At 43.3% G+C, this 23474-nt stretch overlaps 1 protein-coding gene across 1 annotated transcript in view; it reads right to left on the bottom strand.

Annotated features, from left to right (window-relative positions):
• The window catches only part of LOC126095618 (myb-related transcription factor, partner of profilin-like), a 202932-nt gene that overhangs the window by 74578 nt on the left and 104880 nt on the right, over positions 1-23474 (bottom strand). The window contains exon 2 of the mRNA XM_049910385.1: positions 14202-14577. Within this exon, the coding sequence (XP_049766342.1) occupies positions 14202-14577 (376 nt within the window). The remainder of the gene's footprint in view (positions 1-14201; positions 14578-23474) is intronic.

Genomic DNA, 23474 nt, shown 5'->3' with positions numbered 1-23474 from the left:
AACATGCGATTCAGCAGACCAAGTGCCTCACCTATTAGTGGTATTGTATCGTGTTTTCTGGACGATGGCAGAATAGGAATACTACTTGCGATTGAGAATGATAGACTACGTGCATGCACAAATTTTCTCCTGTCAAATTTCCTCTATTTGTTTTCACTCCGCATCATACTTTAGTACAATACATTTCACTTACTACCTTTTGTTCTGCCGTCCATAAAATCTATCATCGTATTCTCATTCGTCGCGTTGCGGCTTGTTTTGTGGCTGTCCCACTCGTTGTTTCTCAGTGCTATACATGTTAGTACACATTAAAGTATGCCCCATTGCTTCGGACCATCTGATAAACATTTATCTGTTTATTTTTTGCGTTAGCGTAACTTCTCCTTTATTCTCTCGATAAATATTTACAATGTCAACTTTCAAATCCGTCTTTTCTTTGCATTTGATACCCTTTTCTCGTATAATGCTTACGTTATTTAGCAGCATATCATTTCGGTACTCTTGCTTAGTTGTAAACGAATAATGCGAACTGAAGAGTCCAGAGGTTTACTACGAGGGCAGTTCAATAAGTAATGCAACACATTTTTTTCTCGGCCAATTTTGGTTGAAAAAACCGGAAATTTCTTGTGGAATATTTTCAAACATTCCCGCTTCGTCTCGTATAGTTTCATTGACTTCCGACAGGTGGCAGCGCTGTACGGAGCTGTTAAAATGGCGTCTGTAACGGATGTGCGTTGCAAACAACGGGCAGTGATCGAGTTTCTTTTGGCGGAAAACCAGGGCATCTCAGATATTCATAGGCGCTTGCAGAATGTCTACGGTGATCTGGCAGTGGACAAAAGCACGGTGAGTCGTTGGGCAAAGCGTGTGTCATCATCGCCGCAAGGTCAAGCAAGACTGTCTGATCTCCCGCGTGCGGGCCGGCCGTGCACAGCTGTGACTCCTGCAATGGCGGAGCGTGCGAACACACTCGTTCGAGATGATCGACGGATCACCATCAAACAACTCAGTGCTCAACTTGACATCTCTGTTGGTAGTGCTGTCACAACTGTTCACCAGTTGGGATATTCAAAGGTTTGTTCCCGCTGGGTCCCTCGTTGTCTAACCGAACACCATAAAGAGCAAAGGAGAACCATCTGTGCGGAATTGCTTGCTCGTCATGTGGCTGAGGGTGACAATCTCTTGTCAAAGATTGTTACAGGCGATGAAACATGGGTTCATCACTTCGAACCTGAAACAAAACGGCAATCAATGGAGTGGCGCCACACCCACTCCCTACCAAGAAAAAGTTTAAAGCCGTACCCTCAGCCGGTAAAGTCATGGTTACAGTCTTCTGGGACGCTGAAGGGGTTATTCTGTTCGATGTCCTTCCCCACGGTCAAACGATCAACTCTGAAGTGTATTGTGCTACTCTTCAGAAATTGAAGAAACGACTTCAGCGTGTTCGTAGGCACAAAAATCTGAACGAACTTCTCCTTCTTCATGACAACGCAAGACCTCACACAAGTCTTCGCACCCGAGAGGAGCTCACAAAACTTCAGTGGACTGTTCTTCCTCATGCACCCTACAGCCCCGATCTCGCACCGTCGGATTTCCATATGTTTGGCCCAATGAAGGACGCAATCCGTGGGAGGCACTACGCGGATGATGAAGAAGTTATTGATGCAGTACGACGTTGGCTCCGACATCGACAGTGGAATGGTACCGTGCTGGCATACAGGCCCTCATTTCAAGGTGGCGTAAGGCCGTAGCATTGAATGGAGATTACGTTGAAAAATAGTGTTGTGTAGCTAAAAGATTGGGGAATAACCTGGTGTATTTCAATGCTGAATAAAACAACCCCTGTTTCAGAAAAACAAGTGTTGCATTACTTATTGAACTGCCCTCGTATTTTATATTTCTTCATTTAATACTTACAACGAAAAAAAAAATGGTGAATATGGATATGTTTTTGTGACTCGAACGAGGGAGTGCTGAGAAAGTAATACGTTCGAATGGTTTCTACTGTTCGCAACGTATTACAGGTACATGTCACGCATATGACTCGGTTGACTTTCCGGCTTCGTTCACGAAAGTTGACGCTGACGCTTTACAAACGGGCCTTGGCGTTGGCCCGAGGTGTAGGAGTTTAGACTTGTTACAGTCGTTCCTCCTGTTCCTGGCGATGCGATGTTGACGTGGCCTCACTGTGTGGTGTGTCCTCTCGCTGTCCGGTGTCTGTCCTGTCCTGGCTACTGGCATGTAGGCATACTAGTGGACTTCGGTGTTTTAGGTGTTCACGAAACTTGCGACCCTCTGGCCTAGAGGGCTGCAAATAGTGGTGTGTAATATCCCGATGTGTAATTTAACTATGTCGGTGCGGGAAAAGCAGCGTGCTGCAATAGAGTTTCAAATTCGACGAGTTCGTGCATACACGGAGTCCCCTCTACTTCAGCGCGACAGTGCCCAACCACTCAAGCGCTGTGACACCTGCAACAGTCCGACGCCTACCTTTCACCGTCATCGAACATCCTCCATACAGTCCCGACTCGGCCCCATCCGATTTTCATCTGTTTCCAGAACTTAAAGAACACCTTCAAGGACTTTACTTTGATAGCGACCAAGCGGACGAAGCTGAGTTGAGGTTTTGGCTCCCTCAGCAAAGTCATGTACAGGGCTATTACAAATGATTGAAGCGATTTCATAAATTCACTGTAGCTCCATTCATTGATATATGGTCACGACACACTACAGATACGTAGAAAAACTCATAAAGTTTTGTTCGCCTGAAGCCGCACTTCAGGTTTCTGCCGCCAGAGCGCTCGAGAGCGCAGTGAGACAAAATGGCGACAGGACCCAAGAAAGCGTATGTCGTGCTTGAAATGCACTCACATCAGTCAGTCATAACAGTGCAACGACACTTCAGGACGAAGTTCAACAAAGATCCACCAACTGCTAACTCCATTCGGCGATGGTATGCGCAGTTTAAAGCTTCTGGATGCCTCTGTAAGGGGAAATCAACGGGTCGGCCTGCAGTGAGCGAAGAAACGGTTGAACGCGTGCGGGCAAGTTTCACGCGTAGCCCGCGGAAGTCGACGAATAAAGCAAGCAGGGAGCTAAACGTACCACAGCCGACGGTTTGGAAAATCTTACGGAAAAGGCTAAAGCAGAAGCCTTACCGTTTACAATTGCTACAAGCCCTGACACCCGATGACAAAGTCAAACGCTTTGAATTTTCGGCGCGGTTGCAACAGCTCATGGAAGAGGATGCGTTCAATGCAAAACTTCTTTTCAGTGATGAAGCAACATTTTTTCTTAATGGTGAAGTGAACAGACACAATGTGCGAATCTGGGAGGTAGAGAATCCTCACGCATTCGTGCAGCAAATTCGCAATTCACCAAAAGTTAACGTGTTTTGTGCAATATCACGGTTTAAAGTTTACGGCCCCTTTTTCTTCTGCGAAAAAAACGTTACAGGACACGTGTATCTGGACATGCTGGAAAATTGGCTCATGCCACAACTGGAGACCGACAGCGCCGACTTCATCTTTCAACAGGATGGTGCTCCACCGCACTTCCATCATGATGTTCGGCATTTCTTAAACAGGAGATTGGAAAACCGAAACCCCATGCGATTTTTTTCTGTGGGGTTATGTGAAAGATTCAGTGTTTAAACCTCCTCTTCCAAGAAACGTGCCAGAACTGCGAGCTCGCATCAACGATGCTTTCGAAGTCATTGATGGGGACATGCTGCACCGAGTGTGGGAGGAACTTGATTATCGGCTTGATGTCTGCCGAATCACCAAAGGGGCACATATCGAACATTTGTGAATGCCTAAAAGAACTTTTTGAGTTTTTGTATGTGTGTGCAAAGTATTGTGAAAATATCTCAAATAATAAAGTTATTGTAGTGCTGTGAAATCGCTTCATTCATTTATAATAACCCTGTATGTCGGTTCGGGAAAAGCAGCGTGCTGCAATAGAGTTTCAAATTCGACGAGTTCGTGCATACACGGAGTCCCCTCTACTTCAGCGCGACAGTGCCCGACCACTCAAGTGCTGTGACACCTGCAACAGTCCGACGCCTACCTTTCACTGTCATCGAACATCCTCCATACAGTCCCGACTTGGTCCCATCCGATTTTCATCTGTTTCCAGAACTTAAAGAACACCTTCAAGGACTTTACTTTGATAGCGACCAAGAGGAGGAAGCCGAGTTAAGGTTTTGGCTCATGTATTCTACCGTGACAGCATCAATCACTTGGTACCTCTTTGGGAGAAATGTGTTCTACGCCAGCGTGGGTACGTTCGGAAATAAATGTGTAGACATGAAGAACGAAGATGAAGAATGTTAATAACGCGTGTTGTAATGAAAAATTATTTTAAGAATTTTCACATTAAAAAAAATCGGAGACATTATTTTTCAGCACGCTCTCGTACTAATATGTGTTTAGTAAACTGAAAGGTTGCAGACTCCTAATATGGAGCTCGTGTATCCGGAATGTTTCATGCGTGTTACAAAAAATTGACACAATGATGAAGGGAGATAACAATCTGAGCAGCGTTCTTCAGCGTAGGAGAGCTGAGAAAACTAATAGAATTCTCGTCTTGAGATGTATGCAATTCTCTCAAAAAGAAACGAGCAGGAGGCTGTAAAATTAAAACCGTTGAAGGGATCGTAATGCCACTGCCTACGGAAGGAAGTGAGGTCCGTATAAGAACGCTGCAAACTCGTTGCCAAAGCGACGCGGGCGCACACCCAGGCGATACTTTAGCGGCGACGCTCTAGTGTGATGGCTTCAAAGAAGAGCAAAAGAATGTAACGCGTTTCTTTCAAACGGGAAATGTGCGGGCAATGGAAAGTCATCAAAGAACGGTACAAGTGAACGTTGCGAGAGTCGAGGCGTGGCACAAGCGACTGAAGGGGAAACAAGTGCCATTCGTCCATGACGCGTGATCTGGAACGCCACACCACTTTACCGATACCATTACTGAAAACCGGCGAGTGGCAGCCATTACGCCAGATGTGGGACAGAGCGTCGACATTGCAACGGACATGTAGTGCTCTCCGTACGCTTGTGCCATTATGAGGCCAAGTTTGAGACCAGTTTTCCACTCGAGCGGGTTATCATTTGGCGCTCCTTCCAACCCCTCCCATTTCGCCCGTGTCAGTTTTCGCAGCTCATCGTGATACCCACCATCACTTCTGAGGCCCATTCAGATTGTTGGCGCCTCGAGTGGCCGCAAGTATTGTGACAGGTCTCCTATAGAAATCTTACTAATGTGGCGCCTTTGGGCCCCTCACAGTTTGGCGTCCCAAGCGTCAGCTTTTGTCGCTTGAGCCTTACGCAGGTCCTGGCCGTTCCCCGCACTCCTTCCACTGTAAGGAAACGGACAACAACCTTTTTGCTCGTCTTTGGAAGCCTCTATTTCTTTGATTTCATTACGACAGATGTGCAGAAGACAATAAGTGCCATAACAGACTTCTCAGAAACTATGCTCAGAGGAACAGGAGTCAAAATAAGGGAACGCGTGGCATTATCCGTAGATACTCGACCGTTCCTGAAAAAGTGACAGTCAAAGTAAGTTAATTACTTTTTAGAGCACGCCAATATAAGTAGAAATAGTGGCGCAGTGGCTAGCGTTGCAGCTTTTTCGCTTTTGCGCCTTCTGTTCGAAACCCGATTGTTGGTTTCATTTACTCTTTTTACTTTATTTTTTTCATTTATCTACCCACATCAGTATAAGGTCACTACGGGAATCTTTCCTATCAAGTTAGAAGATACAAGAGCGTTTCATTAATTGTAAAATTACAACTGAGTTTCACAGTAATTGTCATACATTTCTTATGTGATGTATGTGTGCTTGGTATTTTCGGCGCTTACAATCTTTTTAAATCCTCATATTCTTATGTTTCATTCTTATATCAGTTCTCATTTTAATTCTTGTACTTTACTCTTACGTTTATTCTTCAAGAATATTTGGTGTATTGCCGGCCGAAGTGGCCGTGCGGTTAAAGGCGCTGCAGTCTGGAACCGCAGGACCGCTACGGTCGCAGGTTCGAATCCTGCCTCGGGCATGGATGTTTGTGATGTCCTTAGGTTAGTTAGGTTTAACTAGTTCTAAGTTCTAGGGGACTAATGACCTCAGCAGTTGAGTCCCATAGTGCTCATAGCCATTTTTTTATTTGGTGTATTCCCTTGGATGATACCGATCGTAGAAACATTCGAAACAGAAATTCCGAAGAATACAACGAGCACTGTACGAAGGCACGTTTTCCACAGTAACATTTCATCGTGTGAATCTCACTCGGAAAAGACACTTTTCTAACACTGCTGAACATTTCGCGCGTTGGCAATAATTTCGCAGCAAACCGCCCGTAACGGATCACTACAGAACAATTGCGCTTGCAATTGATTATGAATCAAGGTACACTCCAGAAATTTTACCGACAACAATATCAAATAGTGTTCTTATTCATTTTTGTTTTATTATTTTTTTGCGTTTTTTAATTCATTCTCCAGATATACAATTAGTAGGCGAATAAGGACAGTGCCATTTTATTATACATTGGAAAACATTGGTGGAATACGATACTGCAGTACCTGTGTTATTCCGAATGTCCAAAGGAACATTTCATCGTATTTCGGAATAAGCAGAGGTACTGCAATATCGTGTTTATAAAGTAATAATTGGATTCCGAACACAGAGCGCAGAAGTGCGAAGCCACTTCGGGTGTACTACCTGCTCTCTAAGAGGCACATAAATTACCTTGAAATCTTTGACGTCATTTTCTAAGGAATAGTCGAGCATCTACGGATAAGCCGAGACACGTGTTCGCTTATTTTGCCCCACTTACACAGAGCGAAGTTCCTGGGAAATTGGATTGTGGCACTTCGGTTCTCACGATCGACGAGGTCACGTGCTTGCTCTGTCGTCACGTGGCTATGCGCCCGAGTCCCTCTAGAAGTGTGTTTGGGACCTCAGCGCTCGTATAGAGACCACACCTTATTCCGTAGATCCTTTTAGCGGTTTTAATCTTATAGCCTCTGGCTCCTTTATTTTTGAATTCTCCAGTGTCCAAAGGTTAAATTTTAACAATTAAAGACGTGAATGGAAAATATTAAAAATCAGTACGTAAGTTTCGTTGTCGGCAGAGTGTAATCTTTTGTAATGTTACATAATTATACTAGAGGACGCTTACTGCGCTATAGGAACTTGGGACACCAAGAAGCAAACCAGACGCTGACCGCAGTCTCTGCAGTGTCGAATGTGCGGAAGCTTTCGCGCCTGTTCGGAGACATGCAACGTGTTTGTCACAGACCAGTACAAGTTTGATGAAGTGTAGCAACCTACAACAGGGCAAATTCTAAGAACAGGCCTGAGCTGCACTGCACCTATGTCTGGGGGACAATCATGTGCAGAGTTTAGAGATGCCTTAGGAGTTGCAATTGCGCAACAAACTGCGTATTTGAGATCAGTTGCTCCGTACGTCTGATATCTGACAGTGAGTGATTAGCTCAGGAAATCCTAGAGCTGTCTGTGTTTACTGTGGACCATGAGTGACTTGTGGAATATGCTCTTTACATATAGCATAGCTTCAGTTTTCAGAAGAACTATGTTCGCTTCACGTGCATGGAAGGAATTAGACCGACTGTTAACAAGCACATCGTGGAAAGAGGCGAGTTTGGTGATTGTGGGATCCTACAGTACGGGATCAATTCAATGTCTGAACGTAGAGAACATATTTTCGTATATTTCTGGAAGGAAATAAGGACGATCAGAGATTAACAACCTGTCGGCAACGAGGTCATTAGAGACAAGGGTACAAGCTCGTATTGAGGAAGGAAATCGACCGTGCACTTCTGTTTACAAATAGGAATCTGGTGTCACTGCGCCACTTCGCTCGGTCGCAGGTAGCTGGATGTACAGCTCCGACAGGGAGAAGCACAGAAATGAAGCACTAAAAACTGATGTTGAACTTCTATTAAGTGCAACTGTTGTAGTGTTTCTCATTACGGGCGATGATACCCGTTTGTGTCGACCTTCTCTGGCTGATGAATGTGTTGGACTGGCGACCGTGTCTCTGAATCTAAATACTGTATAGCAGGTATCGGATATATACGAAGGGCCAACTGCCACCATTCTGCCGCTACGAAGAAATTCCTCAAAACTGCACACACTCCTTCTGCAGTACTCGGACGGATCGCTAACAGAGCTCTTCATTCACCTCATAGCGTGGGTGACACGTGTTTTAATTACTGACGCGAAATATTATTTTTTAATTCGTTTTCTGATTTTGAAGGGGAATAATGCTACTGCAGTGTACGGAGATAATGCGACATCATGCGACACAATTTTAAGGCGGAGCAGACGCTACCAGGGTGGTCAAACAAGTCTGCATGACGCCCAACGAAGAGGCAAACTTTCTGCGACGAATCGCGAACTGCAAGAGCAGTGGAGGCTTTGGTGATCGAACACGCGCCGTCACAGTCAGGGAAATAGCGAAAAAAAGTGAAAAATCATTCTTGGATCAGATAACAGAGTTTTGCACGACGATATGAATGTATGTCCCCAGCCACTGGATTTCGTGACTGCTTCACCTATGCCAACCGAAACTCATTCTTGTCGAACCGTGTAATTTATCTGGCATTACAAATAATGGAAGTGGGACATTTACATATCTTAAAACATCTTCTTCTTGTGAAATGTATTCAATTTAAGCGGACCTCACGTCAAGTTGTCACGTGAATAAAAACAGCACATTATAAAGGGTTTCCGTAACTGCAATATATAAAAACGTAAAGCACCTTGGACAAATGGCCATGTCGATATATATATACCGCTCACAGATAATTGTTACATATGTATATGGACATGCCCATCTGCACAAGGTGCTCTATGTTTTTAAATATTTTACTTACGACAAATTTTTTATAATGTGGTGTTTTTATCTGCATGACAACTTAGCATGAGCTCCAACTTAAAACTGAACGCGTTTAATAACAAAAAGATATTTAAGGTATGCAAATTTACAGTATGTCAGGTATGTAAATGTACAGTATGTCAAATATTCTATGTATATGCACTTTATTGCAAACCTGAAAATGATACAAAAGTCTGTCGAATCCGGTTGTTTTAAGTACAGCAACATTTTTATGATCTTGGTTTTAGAATGTTTTGTAGCAAGCAACACAGATCACTCTTTTCTTCCCAAAATGAGAAAATTGAATGAGATTATTTTCGGCCATAATGGCTATGTTTGTGAACCGTGACTGTGTGGGATAATTATTTATTTCTAATTTCTGCTACCAGTCACTTTTTTATTCTATGTTTAATCTAACATAATACAACGCGTTTCGAACATGTTCTGTTCATCTTCAGGCGTTTATACATACGTAAATACATACAGAGAAATGTTACTTAAAAATAAACTTTCTTAAACTAGATTAATCTAGAACTCATTGTCCATTGTTTGTTAGTGTAGCGGCTGGTGTGGAATTTGGGGGGGGGGGGGGGGAGGGGGCAGTGGATGGCTAGAAATCGAAATTAGTGATGTCTTCAGCTGGTTTTCTTCCTTGTGGTTGACTGTGTATGATATCACAGCCAGTGTAGGATGCAGATAGATTTGCATCAGTTATCTGTTACGAAAATAGTGTGAAAGGCTTTTATATGACAGTTGATCACTTACGATTTCATCGTCTTGCTGCTTCACTTGCATCACTGGTGTAATGGCGGAGCTGTTGATTGACATTACACTGTTGCACATTATATTATGTCACTGACGCTAACGTTATTCACTGCACAAATTGCTTCGACAAACATGTTAACATTATGCGCACAACACAAGATGGCGGACTGTAGCATGTGAGTCTGTATCGACTACCGAGGTTTTGTATCGATATTCTAGGTTCATATGGCTCTGAGAGCTATGGGACTTAACTTCTGAGGTCATCAGTCCCCTAGAACTTAGAACTACTTAAACCTAACTAACCTAAGGACATCACACACACCCATGCCCGAGGCAGGATTCGAACCTGCGACCGTAGCGGTCGCGCTGTTCCAGACTGTAGCGCCTAGAACCGCTCGACCACTCCGGCCGGCGATATTCTAGGTACTGACAGCTTTGAAGTCAATTATTTACATTGACACATCTTGAATCTATTGAGTTAGAACTGACTTAAGACTGTTGAAGAATTTTGAGTTTTTGAATTTGGTTAACTCATTAAGAATGTTATCTCCATGCTTTGTATTATGTATGAAAATTTCCATTTCTTCCATGATATCCATTCCTTTATATTTTCGTATTTTGTGTAAAATTTCGAGGTTGTCTTCGATTTTCTAAGGATGGCCTGTGTCTTTAATGTTCGTTGCTACTGCTGATTTGTTACAGGCTTGATAAATTAAAATCGAAGACAAACTCGAAATTTTACACAAAATACGAAAATATAAAAGAATGGATATCATGGAAGAAATGGAAATCTTTATACATAATACAAAGCATGGAGATAACATTCTTAATGAGATAACAGAATTCAAAAACTCAGATTTCTTCAACAGTCTTAAGCCAGTTCCAGCTCAATAGATTCAAGAAGTGTCAATGTAAATAATTGACTTCAAATCTGTCAGTATCAAGAATATCGTTAAAAAACCTCTATAATCGATACAGACTCACATGCTACAGTCCGCCATCTTGTGTTGTGCGCATAATGTTTACATGTATGTCGAAGCAATTTGTGCAGTGAGTTACGTTGGCATCAGTGACATAATATAATGTGCAACAGCGTAATGTCAATCAACAGCTCCGCCATTACACCAGTGATGCAAGTGAAGCAGCAAGACGATGAAATCGTAAGTGATCAATTGTCATATAAAAGCCTTTCACACTATTTCGTAACACATAACTGATGCAAATCTATCTGCATCCGACACTGGCTGTGATATACACAGTCAACCACAAGGAAGAAAAGCAGCAGAAGACATCACTAATTTCTACTTCTAGCCATCCACTGCCCCGCCTCCCTCCCCCTCCCCAAAAGCCACACCAGCCGCTACAGTAGCAAACAATGGACAAAGAGTTCTAGATTAATCTAGTTTAAGACAGTTTATTTTTAAGTAACATTTCTCTGTATGTATGTATATATAAACGCCTGAAAATGAAAAGAACATGTTCGAAACGCGTTGTATTATGTTAGATTAAACATAAAATGAAAAAAGTGACTGGCAGCAGAAATTAGAAATAAATAATTGAATTAGATTGTTTTTGCCTACGTAGTGCATTACATTACTACCAGCATACAAAGATAATCGTTCATAGGAGTAATTATCGGCTCAATTAAAGGAGAGAGGGTCGATATAAGGTTTACCTAAATGACTTCTTACGTCAAAGGACATTTTCGAGTTTTCTACCTCGGCTATTTCTCACAAATATTCAGTTTATTACACCTTCCACGATTGGCCAATTTCGGCCTTACAGGCCATTTTGAAGCACATTACATGTCGATGTGCTATACATTTATCCTGTTAATGAACAGCGATATAGCCGATCTGAAAGCGAGCATATAAGGTGTAAGCGTCAGAATTACAACAGCAGAGTTTAGTGTTCTACAACGAAAGCAAACACGCATAGTGTCCTATAACGCGGGATTAATTGTAAAGGTGGCTATTACCGCATGCAGTAAGTTTACTGGTTTTAATTCTGACGCTTTGGCGTTACATGCTCCCTTTCAGATTGGTAATATCGCCGTCGATTAACAGGATATTTGTACAACAGACTGACACATACTGCACTTGAAACTAGCCTGTATGGCCGAAACTTGCTAATCGTGAAAAGTATAAAAAATTGAATACTTGTGAAAAATAGCCGATGTGGAGAACTTCAAAATGTCTTTTAAGAAAGATACGGTTTTGCTGTCCCACATGAAGAAAATGACTTCTTAGGTCGACTAATCTCCATGAACTAGTGCTGGCTAAGACAGTATTCAACCGAGACGAAAGGTCGAAGCAAGCACTTGAAACGTGAGGATTCGCACCGCCGGAAAAGGCTAAGACGTAGGCATGTTGGAACAAAATGGTGATGAGTGTTTTTGAGACTTGCATGTTATGAGGCTAACAGTTTGTGGCCCGGGAAAACCATCGCGGGAGCATTCTACCACTGCTTCTTGACGAACTTATGAGTGGCTGTTTAAGGGATGTCTTTACTCCACAACAAGGCCCCAGCTCATTTTCCACAGGACTCAGTCACACATTCTACTTCTCTGGGCTGTCACATTTTGCCTCATGTCCCAATTTTCAAACTGGTTCAAATGGCTCTGAGCACTGTGGACTTAACTTCTGAGGTCATCAGTCCCCTAGAACATAGAACTACTTAAACCTAACTAACCTAAGGACATCACCCACATCCATGTTCGGGGCAGGATTCGAACCTACGACCGTAGCGGTCGCGCGGTTCCAGACTGTAGCGCCTAGAACCGCTCGGCCACCCTGACCGGCTCACGTCCCAATTTCTCGTGACATAGCACCGAACAACTTCTTCTTCTTTCCTTGCATGAAGAAACTGTTGCGTGGCAGACATTTCCAGAAAGACGGCGAGGTGAGTTTTGAAGTGGAACGTTTCCTGAACAATCAGTACCTACGCTTCTCCAATGAAAGACTTCGTCACGTCATTCATTGGGGGGGGGGGGGGGGCGGGGATGTGTCGTAGGGAGGAGGTTGAATGACTAATACCTAGTTTCGTGCTGCAACTTGCCTTTTCGTGGTGGTAATTAAACCTTTATCAGTAGCTGTCGTACACTTACTGTCCTGTAAGAGAGACTTACATTGTTATGTAGCTGTATCGTCACCTAGAACTGGAAATACGCTCTTATTTACTGATGGCGCGTACCATTTGGATACTAGTGTGTGAGATACACGAATGGTGTGATCTACCAACGTTTTTATTTTTTTCAAACCACACTATTTTCCCCTTCAAAGTAGTTCCGTTCGGCAGCTATACACCGACCGAGTCTTCGTTTACAGTCTTGGTAACAGCACTGGAAGGTTTCAACTGAGAGGGCCTTTAACATGTCGGATACATTCTTTTAAATGTTCTCCAAAGTCCCAAAATGTCGTCCTTTTACGACATTTTTAAATTTCGGAAAAAGAAAAAAATCACCAGAAGTCAGATTAATTGAACGGGGGGCTGTGGAACAACAGGAATCCCTTTTGAGGTCAAAAATTCCGTGATGGAAGTGGCCATATGAGTGCACCGTCATGATGCAGTGTCCACCTGTCTGCAATATCAGGTCTCACTTGCTTCACCATTTTCCTGAACCCTTCAAGGGCATTTCTGACAGTTTTCCCTGGAGGAATAAATTCTTTGTGCACAATATCTCTAGTCACAAAAAAAAAAATAACTAGCACTGTTTTGATCTTTGATTTGCTCATTTGAGCTTTCTTCCGTCGAGGAGATGTCCCGATGTGTCAGTCTTGACTCCGCCGCTTTACCTGAGGATTGTACTAAAAAATCCAGGATTCATCACCTGTGATCACACGACTGAACCATTTGTGGTCATTGGCAGTCCTGTCAAGAAGATCAAAGCACATGTTTCTTCAATTGTCCTTCTACTCAGTTGTGAGGTTTTTTGACACCATTTTTCTCTTATGCAAATCTCGGGTCAAAATTTCATGTATACGGTCTCTCAAAAGCAAGCACACCTACGATGTTTTCGTCGGTTTTTGAAGTCGAAGGTCTCCCTGAGCGAGATTCATCTCCAACGTGTTCTCGGCCTTCCAGAAATGGATTTGTACCAGCGAAAAACATTTGGTTTTAATAAGGAGTGTTCCCCATAGGCCTGTTTCAAATTTTTATAGCTCACACTGGAGGATTCCCCAAGTCTAACATGACGTTGGCATGACGTTGGTCTGAGTGCTGGCTGTTCCATTTTCGTGACACACAACTTCACTGATAGTGCTTTCAAAAATCACATGACGGCTGTACGGAGCTGAAACTTGGGCTGTGCATCTGGAAGGGATAAACACAACGGTCTACACAAGAAGAATGATATAGCGTTGCCAGATCGCTCGTCGTCAGTGTCACACATGTCGTACACATGGATCAGTTGTTCAGATGATGCACTCAATGACCGTGTGTATCATAGACACACACTTCATCATCTTGGATGTGACAGATTAGTTCTTCGTACACAGTAGTATTTAGTGACAGCTCGAACCATTAAGCTTACCACGACCATGCCGGAACTGCCGGCACTAGAGGAGCGCTGGTGTTGGCCGATAGGGCCGTCCTCGAGGAAACGCATCATGTTGAAGCCGAACCACCTGGGGCTGTGGCCAGGGATCGTCTGCAGGCGGGTGCGCTCGCGGAAGTACTGCGTGCGCAGGTTGGTCCACTTCTTCTGGACGCACAGCAGCGACACGCCGAGCGTGCGCGCCACGTCTGCGAGCGCGTCGCGGCGGCAGTGGCGCTCCGTGTAGCGCCGCGACGACGCGTCCCACAGGCAGGGCCGCGCGCGGATCAGCTCGATCAGCCGCACCGTGTTGTTGCGCTCCCACTCCATCGTCTCCGGAGAGTCTCCGCGGGCGGTACGTCGCACCGACAGCCTGCGGAGCCAATTGGTCTCTCATTAGCGAGGGCGTGCTACTACGCCAACGTGACTTGCACACATAGTGACATTTCTGGTTGAGTGTTGGGGGTGGGAGGGAGGCGACTCCTCAGTGGCCAGCTTCCACTGTCTGAACAGCACCGCCTCGTAAAGCAAGGATCGCAGGTTTCTATTTCGGCCTCAGTATGAAACCATCAATCTCCAGTTGTAACCAGCACAAACAGTAAATGTTGTGCAGCTAGTATCAACGTCACAGGTTTTACTACAGTTTATGGTGGCCTGGGATGGTGGATCGCATAAGATGTCTCTGGACTCCAAAATGCATTTACTTTAATTTCTCGGATTACTTCGTGCCGTCGAATGGCTGGTCTGTGTGTGTATACATGGAGCGAATGTGGCGGTTATTAATAGTTACGTACAAGGCTCGATACGTGGACCAATATTTATGACCACTGGGCCACGTTTGGAATTGTTGGATGGAAATAAGGAAACGAATGGGGGATGTGGCTTACGCGATGATATGAAGGTGGTGTGATATCTGGGGATTCCAGAAGCAAGCCTGGAGAAAGTACAAACCATATACTCTCAGAGCTACAGTGGTGGTGCTCTAGCAATAACATGATAATAGCTGCCAACAAATCTCGCATTTATGCTACTTAAGGGCAAACTCTCCGCAAATCGGAGGCAGCAGCCCAATTACGAGTTGAACATTATGCAGTTGTTTCGAGGATTTCCACGACGACGTGTAGGTACAGTCATAGTCATAGTCTAGACCTACATTCTGCAAGCCATCCTCTGTTGTGTGGCGGAGGGCGCTTTGAATGTCGCTGACATTTTCTTTGCCAGGTGGAAAGGATTCACGGAAGTACGATTCTTGGTAAGCCTCCACATCGGCTCGAATCTATTTCACCTCTATGGCCTTTTTGTGAAATGCAGGTGGAAAGAATATCTGTATCGGTTTATTCTTCACAAGCGCATCTGCACCCACACACATACTCCGAAGGCCACGGCACGGTGAATATGGAGGATACGTTGAACCAATGATAGTCATTCTCTTTCTCGTTCGACTCGCAAATGGAGAGAAAGACGACTGTCTATACACTGAGATGACTTAAAGTCATGAGACACCTCCTAATATCGTGTCGCCGGCCGTTGTGGCAGTAGGCGCTTCAGTCTGGAACCGCGCAACCGTTCCGGTCGCAGGTTCGAATCCTGCCTCGGGCATGAAAGTGTGTGATGTCCTTAGGTTAGTTAATTAGTTCTAAGTTCTAGGTGACTGATGAACTCAGATGTTAAGTCCCATAGTACTCAGAGCGATCTGAACCAATATCGTGTCGGACCATCTTTTTCCCAGTGTACTGCAGCAGATCGACGTTGCATGGACTCAACAAGTCGTTGGAAGTCCCCTGGAGAAATAACAGTCACGCTACTTCTACAGCCGTCCATAATTGTGAAAGTGTTGCCGGCGCACGATTTTTTGCACGAACTGATCTCTCAATTATGTCCCAAAAAATGTTCGATGGGATTCATTTCAGGCGATCCTGGAGGCCAAATCATTCGCTCGAACTGTCCAGAATGTTCTGAGATGGCACAGTGTCATCTCTAAAAATTCCATCGATGTTTGAGGCGACTGCAGCTGATCTCTAAGTAACCGGACATAACCATTTACAGTCTATCCCATGTAAACACGGACCACACCATTTTGGGGTCACCACTGGCTTGCCCAATGCCTTGCTGACAGCTTGGGTCCATGTCTCGGCGGGGACTGTGCCACACTTGATGCCTGCCATCAGCTCTTAGCAACTGAAATCAGGTCTCATCTGACCAGGCGATTGCTTTCGTCTAGGGTCCATCCGTTACGGTCACGAGCCCAGCAGAGGTGCTGCAGGCTGCCATAGTTCATTAATGCCGACTTTCGCCGCACTGTCCGAACGAATAGGTTCGCCGTACGTCCTACATTGATTTCTGCGGTTATTTCGCGCGGTGTTGCTTGTCTGTTAGGACTGAAAACTCTACGCACACGCCGCTGCTTTCTATCGTTAAGTGAAGGCCGTCAGCCACTGCGGTCTCCATGGCGTTAGGTATTGCCTGAAATTTAGTTTTCTTGACACACTCTTGACACTGTAGACATGGAATGTCCTATGCGACTAGCTCCAACTACCTTTCCGCGTTCGAAGTCTGTAATTCTGACATGAATCGTCGGAGCAGAAATGACGGCTCCGCCAATGCATCGCCCTCTTATACCTTGTGTAGTCACTAGCGCCATCTGTATATGTGCATTTCGCTAGGCCGTGACTTTCGTCACCACAGTGTGTGGCTCCATACAAGCCCTAATTTCTCTTTTCTTCTCTTTGCGTGAGATGTACGTTAGTGGCAATAAAATCTTTCTTTAGTCAGTCGTAAATGCCGTTTCTATAAATTTTATAATGTTTCGCGAAAAGAGCGTCGTCTTCCCTCCAGCGATTCCCAGTTGAGTTCATGGAGCACATCCAGAAATACTCACTTGTTCCTCAAAACTACAGGAAACAAATCTAGCAAAACGCCCCTGAATTGCTTCCTTTAATCCGACCTGGTGGGAATCCAAACACTCAAACAGTACACAAGAATGGTTTGCATAAGTGTTCTGCACGTCGTCATCTTTACACGCAGCTACATTTTCATAGAATTCTCCCAATAAACCCAAGTTGACCTTTCGCCTTCCCCACAGCCTATCTTAAATGCTCGTTTCAGTACATATCGCTTTGTAACGTTATCCCTAGATACTTAAATGATGTGGCTAAGCAGCAATCCACTAACATACTATTCGAATACTACAGGATTGTTTTTCATGCTCATCCGCATTTGCTTACATTTCTATACATTTATAGCGAGTTGCCATTAATTACACCAAATTTCTATGTCATCCTGTATCCTCCTCCGCTCACCGATAACAAATTTCCATACACTACAGCGTCAGTAAACGCGGACTTCTGCACAAGTTATTCCTCAGAATGTTTATGTATATAATGAATATGAGAGACTCTGCCACACTTCCTTGGTGGGGGGGGGGGAGGCACTCCTCTAGATTCTCCTGTTTCTGACGAACATTTGGGAACCGTCCGCGGCTTGTGGTCTTGCGGTAGCCTTCTCGCTCCCCGCGCACGGGGTCCCGGGTTCGATTCCCGCCGGGGTCAGGGTTTTTCTTTGCCTCGAGATGACTGGCTGTTGTGTGTCTTTCATCATCATTTCATCCTCATTCACTCGCAAGTCGCCGTAGTGGCGTTAAAGAACTTGGGGAGCGGCGGCCGAACCGCCCCGCGAGGGGTCTTCCGTCCACCAATGCCATACGCTTATTATTATTATGATTCGGGAACCAGCACAATGTAAGGGCTTCTATTAGCCAAAAAGTTTTCGAGTCATCCACATATCTGAGAATCTATTCCGTACACTAGGACCTTCGGTAACACTTTTCAATGGGGCCCTGTGACAAACGCTTTCTGGAACTCTGGGAATATGGACGCTGCCTGCTGCTCTTCATCTACGTTCGCAGGTCATCGTGCGAGAAAGGGGAACCTGCGTTCCGCATAACCGATGATTTCTAATTCAGTGCTGATCTGTGGATATTGGCTTTTCTATCTTATGAAAATTTATTATGTTCGAACGCAGAATACGTTCAAGAATTCGGCAGCAAACCGACCTGATTGATACCCACCAGTAATTTTGTGAGTGCGTTGTTTTGCCCTTATTATATATGGGAGTCACTTGTGTTTTTACCAGTAGCTTGTATGGTCGCAGGTTCGAATCCTGCCTCGGGCATTGATGTGTGTGATGTCCTTAGGTTAGTTACGTTTAGGTAGTTCTAAGTCTAGGGGACGGATGACCTCAGATATTAAGTGCCATGGAGCTCAGAGCCATTTGAACCAGTAGCTTGGAACTTTCCGCTGGGCGAAAGATTCGCGATATATGTAGACTGTATAGGGCCAATGCAGATGGACGCTATTTCTTATCTAAAGTATGCTTTCACAATTTCAACAGTAAACCAAACTGTGATGCACAACGTCTCTCTTGTATAGTTTTGTGTCTAATAAATAAGACAGTCAAGAAAGCGCTGCTCTTCTTCGCATTTTCTCCAATTCCCTATCAATCCTAGTCAAACGGAGAGTAAAATCGTGGATGAAATGGCCAGCGTTGGCACTGCCAGCTTCGGCTTACTCCTAGACGCTCTACAGCCTGCACCACAATGATTATCATTGTGGGTTTTGTGCCAAGTGTTCGGGTTCCTAGGATGGCGAGAGTCTTCAGGGCTACACCAGCAGAGACTGTTCTCATCATTTTCGCAAAATGTCCAGCTGACGCAACAGTTAGGTGTTTACCGCAAGATAGCGGTTACGGCGAGATAACGTAAAATGCAGGAACCTACAGGTTCTATAATAGACAGGACGTTAGATTTTCGAAACGGGGCACCTGACGAATGGCAGCGGGATTGGGTCAGTAGAAATAAAGGAAGCAAAAGAAAACTATTTTTCTGAACGTCATAAAGAGAATACAAATAGTTTGCATAAGTCCCCATAGAGTTACAGTTCATTTTATGACAGGACGCGACTATCAGCATCGTGTGATGTGTCGGTTTAGGATTATCAAGCACCTGATGTTCATATGCTGTCTCAAGCGGAAGCTACAGAACATGAACACGCCTTAAAGCGACACTCGGTTGTTAAAAAGATATACTGATACGTTTCAGTTATTGAACGTTGTTACACAGTAATTATTTAGGAATTAACTAACAGGGCCGAAAAACAGGTCTGAGAGCTGTAGACAGAGAAGAGGGGTGAGTTAAAGAGAAGATGCAAAGGGAGGGGGGGGGGTGGAAGGTGTTGAGGTAATAATAGTGCCGATAGTGACAGAATGTGTGAGATACGACAGTGACATTAACCAAGAAGAAATGCGTGAGTGTAATTTAAAAAGTAAGATAAAAACATTTTGAAATTAGTCAAGTGTTGCGCTTGTCGTATAAAAGCTCGCATAATTTTAATTTAGCTTAATAGTTATATTAGTAACTTGAAACAGGCTAGTGATAACTCGACTTATTGTGAAGTCGCCTAACAACTCGACAATTAATTATAATTACATTACCAAATCATACTCAGATAATTAGCATCAGACATGTTACGTATGAAACCCACAAGGATTATGATGGCCTGAGACGTACTGAGTCACACACGAGCAGGAGGGCGACCCGCACTATAGTATATAAATAGTCCAGATATCGATACAGCCGCCAAGCGATAGCCAGAAAGCAAAATTAATCTAAAGCGACAAGTTAATAGATGAGTTTCTTTTCTTTATTCTTTACTATTTTCATTCAATATTCTTTTTAATTAATTATGGTTTTTATGTATAAATTTACTATATAATTGATGTATTTTTACTGCATTCCAGAGCAAATAGTTTAAAAAATACTATGATGTAGAAAAACTTTTAATATTTGAGACTATTCTATGCACTACTTTAGACATGAGAGCAGCTTTTCTGAGCGCCTTAAGCAAATAAATAAAGTATCAAGTAAATAGGGGTTAATTTTAATTGCAGTATTACCTTGCGTGTACATATAATCCAAACATATCAAACATAATATGATAAATATATAGGTATCATATTTGATTAAAAATGCTGAGCTGTACCAAGTAAGCAAAGCACATCCTCACGAAGCATGACGACGGATAAGGTGATGAACTCAAGTGTTCAAAGCGGTGCTCAGTGCGTCGTTCTTAATGAGAAACATATTCAGGAAGGTAGTTAGGGCCTCGAATATCTCGATAATATCTGGTAGCGTTGTTAGGGTGCACGATATATACCTGGTGTTTCCCTTAGCAGCTATCAGGCACATTTATTCTCATGTTTAGGGATATATTTGCAATTTAGATTTTTTTAGTGTTCAAATGGAGTAAGTCCAAACAAATACTCCTGGCAGCATTAACTTGGGCGCCCAGTGTCAACGAAAGACAAACGTTTGTTTCTTGGTAGAAACAAAAATTTTTTAAGGGTTTTATGCGTCCCGATTTGATGAAGTGTTTACAGATTCGTCCACGGTAGCACACAGACAGCACAGCGAGGGCTGCAGCCTGAGAAGAGGTGCGGCCAATCGCTGGAGGGCAACGTGACGAATTAATGTTTAACAATATAAAAAATACTGTTTCCTGTCCTACGGAAAATGCTAGACCAGGAGATCTAATATAATACCTCCACTAGCCGGTTCTCTGTTTATCTCCCCAAAGTGATTCTCAGATTAGATGTTTACAGTTATTTCACAATATGCACTGTCCCTGTTACACACCTTGATTATTTATTTCGCAGTCTATAGCTGGTAACTTGAAATCTCCATCGATTACTACAATAACACCAAAACAGTCACTCTAAATATTCTCCAAGTTTGTACTCAAATGTTCCTCCACTACTTCTCCTAAGGTAAGTAGCATAATGGTGCGTATCAGCGCATCAGTGCCCATTCAAGCCAACATAACGATATTATCTCAATGTCACTTCTAATGTCAGGTTACATACTTGGACTAGTTATATTCAAGGATACCCCATTCTTCAGAAATTATATGTGGTACATTCGACGTCATCTATGGGACCATCCACCCTACACACACACACCTGAGGCTACTGGACTACTTACATTCAAGGTCATGTACCTTGATATCGGTCATGGGGTCTTGTGTGATCTAAAACTAGCATGAAACCCCTCCTATTTTTAGACTTATAAAATGGCGGGAAATCGCCCCCCCCACTCCACTCCTATACCAGTAAGATTCAATCTCCCCCTCCCTCACCTCATCTTTTATAACTAGTTCATTTGTATAGGCTTCTTCATTCGAGGTCAGTGCATCATAGGGAGAGGTTCAGGTTTGTAGTAACCGAATTATTGTCAACAATAGTTATACAGTGAAAGAGTCAGGAAATAATAAGGACACCACTAATTAACTAATAGTTTATTCATATCAATATATCTTGTAATACAATTTCTTAATAGTATTGTTTGATTTAATTACTAACAATTTTTGTTGGGATTCCTTTTGTTGATTTATATACAAAGTAATTCATGTACAATACTTTACAAAGCTAATTTTTACAATTTTTTTATCCTTTTGTTGTTTTATTTACGAAGCACAGTAATATTTTCTGATGTCTTATAATCACTAGTTTATCTACAAAGCTATTTCTTCCGATGAACAATAATTAAACAATTTTTTCCTGATCCCTTATATACATTAGTTTATTTACAAAGATATATTTACAATACATTTTTCTGATGACTTATGCACGTTACTAATGCTGTCAGGTACAATAAAACTAGAAGAACGTAAACACAACAATCAATTTCTATATACACTTTCCAGTCTTTCATACAACAGCTACATCTCAATTATTTTCTTTCTGGTTGATTTGATGATTCTACATAAAGTATTTACATTTCTTTCTGAACACTTTTCTATATACAATATACGAGGAACATAGACCAGCACCAACAGGTGAAAAAAAGCCACAGTTGCACACGAATATGTACAATATTTACATGCAAACATAGTGAATTCACAATTTCCGCACACACAGTGTGTGTAGTCATTAACACATTCTCACATACTCAACTGTGACAAATGGTTTATATAACTATTCCATATGCAATCCAATATTTCCATTACGAGATAGTCCCGATCCTGTCCCCAGTCATAAAGCACTTGTCATTATGACACACAACAGCGGCATTTCTAGCTGCGCTGCAGTATGTTTGTCATGACCTCATGACTGAAAGACTACTTGGGACAATGTAAGCGGAACGGCGCCAGCATCCCCGAGCAGGCATCTCCTGTAACACACTATCGAGACGGCCTTCGAGGTCACTTGATGCACTCCTTTAGCACGCTTCTGATTGTCACATGCATCTATACGATATCCATAAATTTTCTATCTGAGCCTCACAAATTTCACAATGTGTCAACCATTCGCCTTCTCATTCATCAGACCGACAAGGTTTTTGCTTTGCAGCGTTGTGCCATAAGGATTACCGATCGCATATCCACACATGTTGAATGCTTCGGGATTGTACATAATTACTTCATACAGATGAAACTGTTCATGTCGTATACTGTCCGTAATTTGGTATCAGGCGAATTCAGCTTCGCAAACTCATAGTGAAATCGGTAGATGTGGTATTTGGAGTGGTCCAGAACACAAATACCGACATGGACAGGCTTCGTGAACTGAACTGAAAACAAGGCCATCTCCACAGCGACTACCCTTGATTGAATACGGTGGCCTGTTTAAAATTTGGCCTGATTATGATGTAATCTCTCGCACCATAACGCCCATCCCCACAGTAAGCTAAGCAAATTTCGCGTTTCAAATGGTTCAAATGGCTCTGAGCACTATGCGACGTAACGTCTGAGGTCATCAGTCGCCTAGAACTTAGAACTAATTAAACCTAACTAACCTAAGGACATCACACACATCCATGCCCGAGGCAGGATTCGAACCTGCGACCTGAGCGGTCGCTTGGCTCCAGACTGTAGCGCCTAGAACCGAACGGCCACTCCGGCCGGCAAATTTCGCGGCATTCTCTGACATTTTCCATGGTTTTTCCGAAAATAGAATCATTAATTAATTAATTAACTAATTTAATTTTTCGAAGTCAAACGTCGTTACAACCCTCTATTCGGAGCTTACATCAGTGCACGTCATCAACCAGTGTCACTGCTTGAAGGAAATGCCGCGGGAGAGTCTAATAAGTTTCGTTCCTAAACTAAAGCACTGCTGCAAATTTCTGTAGTGCAGAATGTATCTCTCCTTGAAACTTCCTGCCACATGGTTTTAATCTGCCAGGAAGTTTCAAATCAGCGCACACTCCGCTGCAGAGTG

This window comes from Schistocerca cancellata, chromosome 8 (assembly GCF_023864275.1).
Source record: "Schistocerca cancellata isolate TAMUIC-IGC-003103 chromosome 8, iqSchCanc2.1, whole genome shotgun sequence".
Lineage (NCBI taxonomy): Eukaryota > Metazoa > Arthropoda > Insecta > Orthoptera > Acrididae > Schistocerca > Schistocerca cancellata.
This window is presented reverse-complemented; position numbering and strand designations above follow the sequence as displayed.